The 5,032-nt window shown below is 39.1% G+C and overlaps 1 protein-coding gene across 1 annotated transcript; it reads right to left on the minus strand.

Moving 5' to 3' along the window:
* Window positions 1-268: 268 nt before the first annotated feature.
* LOC146482633 (uncharacterized) lies at window positions 269-4,558 on the minus strand. The gene is made up of 3 exons (XM_085107070.1): window positions 4,305-4,558; window positions 2,085-2,414; window positions 269-717 (listed from the first exon to the last, which is right to left on the minus strand). The coding sequence occupies exons 1-3, from the start codon at window positions 4,474-4,476 to the stop codon at window positions 437-439; spliced, it is 783 nt and encodes a 260-aa protein (XP_084963196.1). The 5' UTR covers window positions 4,477-4,558; the 3' UTR covers window positions 269-436.
* Between the last annotated feature and the right edge of the window lie 474 nt (window positions 4,559-5,032).

The following is a 5,032-nucleotide window of genomic DNA, read 5'->3' on the forward strand; positions in this document are numbered from 1 at the left end:
ATTACTGGGGAGGCCGAGTAGTGAGACATGACAAACCAAAACATGGAAAGTGAACATAACATATCAAAACTTCCAACTGGAAGGAAGCAGATGAGCTGAATGTTTACAAACATGGCTGACAGGAGGAGAGACTACCGGGAAACAACTCAAGCGGCAACCAGAGCGCTACTTTAGCCTGAGTAGATTTCAAGTCCGGCACCCTAAACGCTCAGATGATATGCGAGCGAGAACACTCCTAGACAGAAAAATAAGACATAAAAATGAAATATAAGCTTCTAACATTTTATTGCCAATGTTATTCCTAAATGTTACTTTGCCTTTTACAAACTATTTAAGCGTTTTTATTGCTCCTTAAAACTTGCAAAAAACAGTCCCTTTTTATTCTTAACCTGATGAGTCTTCAATTCGGGTGCATTGGTAGGATCATTTGCCATGGTTAGCCGCGTCCAACTCTGATTCGACGCCTCCGTCCCCGTCCTCTGCGCCTTCGAATTCTGCGTCTCCTTTGTCGTCTCCGTCGTCTTCGAGATCGTCGTCGTCCTCTTGATGGCCTCCTTCGTCGTCGTCTCCTGCTAGGTCTCCTGCCACCTCGTCTGCGCCTTCTGGAAGGTCTTCGTCGTCTGCGACGTCTCCGGGATGGTCTGCGTCTTCTTCTACGTCTTATGCGACGTCCGCTTCCTCTCTGAGGATCTTCACTCTTCAACAAATCTTTCCGTTCTGTTATATAAAAAAAAAGCTTTGTCATTTCATTTGCAGTGCTGTTGCATGTATTTGCGTGCTGATTCATGTCTTGATCTTGTGCTTGTGCACAAGGCTCACTTTGCTGTCATATTCTCTGACATATGTCCTCAAAAATTAAATGAAACTGGTTATTGATTAAAATATTTTTTCTTTTATCACTAGCTCTTGTCCCTTGTTTAAAGTTACCGTATACCTTTAGAGGTGTCTCGCGTCCAAGCGATGTAGTGCGTCCGGTTTAAACTGAAATGAAAGCTTAGTATAGAGCTGACTAACAATATATACCAAAGCCGCTTTAATTTGTTGCAGGGGTTTAGGTATCTACAGTTTAAACCGGACGTGCCACATCGCTTGGATACGAGATACCTCTAAAGTTATACGATAACCTTAAGTGCTCATATTGTGGCCGGCATGCAGCTTGGCTACATGATGGTAAGTGGACATGTAAATTCTAAATCAACACAATTAATGTTACTTTCAACTTGCTGTATTCACTAACCTATAGCTAGAGAGGAACCCGGTCTTTAATAATTGGGTGTAAATATATGAAATAAACACAGTAGCCTTTCACCACAGTCTTTCGCCGTCCTTAAATTGCAGGTAGTTAACTGTCAAATATCTAAGCAATTTTTCTTTTGTGGGTGCCATATTAAATTCTTAATTAGGAAACGACTTTTCAAATTGTTCCTGCTCAAACATTTATACGTCAAAAATTAACGATACTTTCCTCACACTATTCAAGGTCAAACATATTGGCATCGTTAACAAAGCTTTATGCGTGGCTAAGCGAGAATTTCTCTGATATGTAAGTAAACCTCGTACAATGCTTGTCAGCGAGTCGCAAGAAACTTATCCCGAATGCCTTCTGGAAGAAGCAAAAACACAAAAACGAAAACAAAAACAAAGCAAAAAGAAAAAAAATGGTCAAGGATTTAAAACAATCACTTGCGAAAGCTAACGAATTTCAATCCAATTTTTGTTTTTAAGTTCGATAAAACCGGTGAGGTAAAACTATTCTAAGGGATGTGAATGACTGCAACGCTTCGGTCAGCACAAGAAACTGGCGCGTTGGATTTCGCTGTTGCTATTAATTTTTAGAAAACAGCGCTCATTGTAATCAACTTTGAACTAAAGAAGTCTAAGTTTTTTTGTGTTTCTGTTCAGTTTTAGTCTAGCCTTTCAGCAATTATTTTTTTCCTTTTATTTTATTTTTTTTTTTTTGACCTAAAATCAGTCTTTAACTACCTTAAACAATTGACGCAAAGTTAAAGGTTAATACCATATTGATTTTTTGGTTAGTAAATGGAAAGCAAGTTTATTAATACTTGATGTTTATCCACACGTACCTTCAAGCTGTGAGGTTTCATCTTTCAATTTCGCGATCTCTGCGCCGGGTTCGTCTTCGTCTTCTTCCTCGGCGTCGCCTTCGTTTTCGTCTTCGGCGTCTTCCTCATCCTCATCTACTTCTTCAACTTCATCTTCGTCTTCTGTGTCTTCTTCGATCTCAGGCTCATCTTCGATGCCATCTTTGTTTTCGTCTTTATCTTCGTCTTCGGCGTCCAATTCTTTGTTTTCGGGCCCATCATCTTCATCTTCGGCTTCAACGTCGTCGTTGTCGTCTTCGTCACTTACAAGTTCCTCGCCCTCACTGCTCTCTAGAATGGGCACAGAGTTTGCTTTAACAAGAACATAGTTTGATTCAATAGATTGTGGAATTAAGGGGAAAGCTCAGGTTAAACGGATCGAAGATTTCCAATTTGTCAGCGATTTTAGGAACGAAGAAAGAACGTCTCTCGAGGCATTGATGGAAAATAATAGATGTTTCGAAGATGCTGCGATATTTTAGACTAGCTATAGCGTTCTATCACGAATGATTTTCTCTTATTGACTACGCTACTCACTATCTATTCTATCCTATTTAACAAATAAATTCCATGTTGCCCTGCTTCTGTTCGGTAATAGATCACAGATGACGTCAAAATGTGGTAAGAACAAAAAACAAACGTGTCACAGATGTTCTTACCACAGTTTTACGTCATCCGTGATCTATTACTGAACAGACGCACGGCGACATGGAATCTATTTGTTAACTGCTGTAGATAGTGAGTAGAGTGAGTAGCCTAAAAGTGTGCGGTTATTATATAAATATTCAATAAAAGCGTGAGCCTGTCTTGTTGTTAAGTTTTGAACGACCAGTATATTTATGCTGAAACAATTAGATTATTAATTCCCAATTTCTATGGGTTTTAATTGATTGGGGGTTCCCTCTAAGTAACTATCATGCGATAAAATTTTTGAGCTCATAATCTAATTGTTAAGCAGAAGACATTACGTAACGGTCACCTGATAACCCTCGTTAGCGGTTTAAGTTACAAATAAAGAACAGAAGGTAAAAAAATTGCCATTTTCCTCTGGAGACAGGTCATATTTTAATGTTATAGACACGAGTTAAAAAGAGCCCTCCACTGCTGCTGAAAAATCTTAGTAAAATAACTTCTCTTGGCAAAAAAAACACGTGTTTGAGTGACCAATGCCAAAACAAAGCATAAACAACAACACTGAACAACAACCGTCCAGTTGTCCAAGTCTAAGGCCTCCGCGGTTGGATCATAACTTGCACAGTTCATTGACTTGAGATACAAAAGATTAGGACATATTCTCAGTACTCTCTGCTGAGTAAAACCCTAACCCTCTGAATTTTTCGTCGCTACTCAGCTATGCATCTGAAAATACATGCAGTGAAACTTATTTCAAATCTACGAGGAAAAAAAACGAAAAAATGTAAGCCACCCACCCGGGCCGTTTGCTTCATTCAGTTTCTCTATTTATAACCACTTAACCAACGAGGACAAGATCTGAGGATATATAGAAACGTATTCGGAGACGCTAAATACTGTAGATTAGTGCTAAGCCCAAAAAATAATGTTCCCTGCCTAGCTGAGGGTTCTGTTCCCGTGCATTAGCACTCTTACGATAAGTTCAGTTTGAGATATGGAAACAAGTGTTAACCTTCTAGGGGTGATAAGAGCCTTTTACTCAGAATTCTTAGTATAAACTATCTACTGAAAGACACGTCTTGTGGCCCACGCAGCCGGAGCTTCATTACCTCGGCCAGTTCTTTAAATCACAAGGACTAGCAGTATTTCTACCCTCCTCTTACTGAAAGCCTAACCCTAGAATTTTTGCGTCGGTACTCAATTATGGATATGGATAGAGAAAAAGACTGAAGGGTACGTTTCGTGTCTAAGGAAACAAACATGAGAATGCGAAGACAAATCTAACATAAAAAAACACCGACCCTCCGATCCCTGACGCGCTAATGTGCGCCCAAACAAGCCTCGCAATGGAAAGGAAACCAATAACTGACACGGATATGATCCACTTCGCCTAGAAAATAAGTTGACTGAAGTTATACTCGAAACTTATTCTTTAATTGCCTTAATCCTGATTTGAAAAATGGGCTCCATGGTGAACTGTAACAAATTAAAAGGTCCCTGAAGGCAGAGATCTACTATTTTTGCATCGATCCGTAGACAAATACAACCTTACAATGATCAGTCACATACCTTCTCTTTCCTCTATATCATTATCCAGTGCAATCACTCCATTTTCTTCAAAATTGTCAGCCTTAACATCTCTGAGTTCCGCTTGTGTTTCTTTTGAGAGAGTAGCACAGTTGGAAACAGAAAAGAACAGAGCGGCACACAGAGCAAATGAAATCAGCCCTGCCTTCAACATAATTTCTGGTTTGCTGTGTTCACCAGCTCACCAAAAAATTATGACAGTTTGCTCTCGACTAAACAGCCAATTTAAATGGTTTGTGCAGCTTGAAATATCAATCATATTGAATGTTTTAACTTGTTGTGATCTATAATAAAACATACTTGTTTAAAAATAAGGAGCTGGAGAGTTTCGCGAGAGGATATACCTACCACCGTTTACGCCTTTTCCGGCACACAATTGTAATTCTCCAAATTTTTGAAGATATCTGCTTTATGATACAACCCATTGATATCGTTCTTAACAAGAGTCAATCATGTATCGGCCATGAACAAAAACGTAATGCAATAATGGATAAGTGTTCTTGATATTGAGAAGAAATTACATTCACGCCAAGTTTTTGAGTTGCGTTTGCAGAAAGTATTCCTATAATGGGGCAACAAATTTTTGTAAGGCATCTTTAATATGTCAATTAAGGCTCAGACAAGGCCATTTTGTTTAAGTTATGCATCAGTTTGAAGCTTGCTTCACTTAAAACACACACACACACACACACACACACACACACACACTT

The sequence above is a fragment of the Pavona decussata genome, unplaced genomic scaffold (assembly GCF_977016875.1).
Source record: "Pavona decussata unplaced genomic scaffold, jaPavDecu1.1 SCAFFOLD_45, whole genome shotgun sequence".
Taxonomy (NCBI): Eukaryota; Metazoa; Cnidaria; class Anthozoa; order Scleractinia; family Agariciidae; genus Pavona; species Pavona decussata.

Excerpts from the sequence above, each read along its gene's own strand:
- LOC146482633 (XM_085107070.1), bottom strand. The coding sequence starts at position 4,476 with ATGTTGAAGGCAGGGCTGATTTCATTTGCTCTGTGTGCCGCTCTGTTC. Across the intron at positions 2,415-4,304 it reads TGATATAGAGGAAAGAGAAG|CAAACTCTGTGCCCATTCTA; the intron begins GTATGTGACTGA and ends TTCTTGTTAAAG. Across the intron at positions 718-2,084 it reads TGAAACCTCACAGCTTGAAG|AACGGAAAGATTTGTTGAAG; the intron begins GTACGTGTGGAT and ends TTTATATAACAG.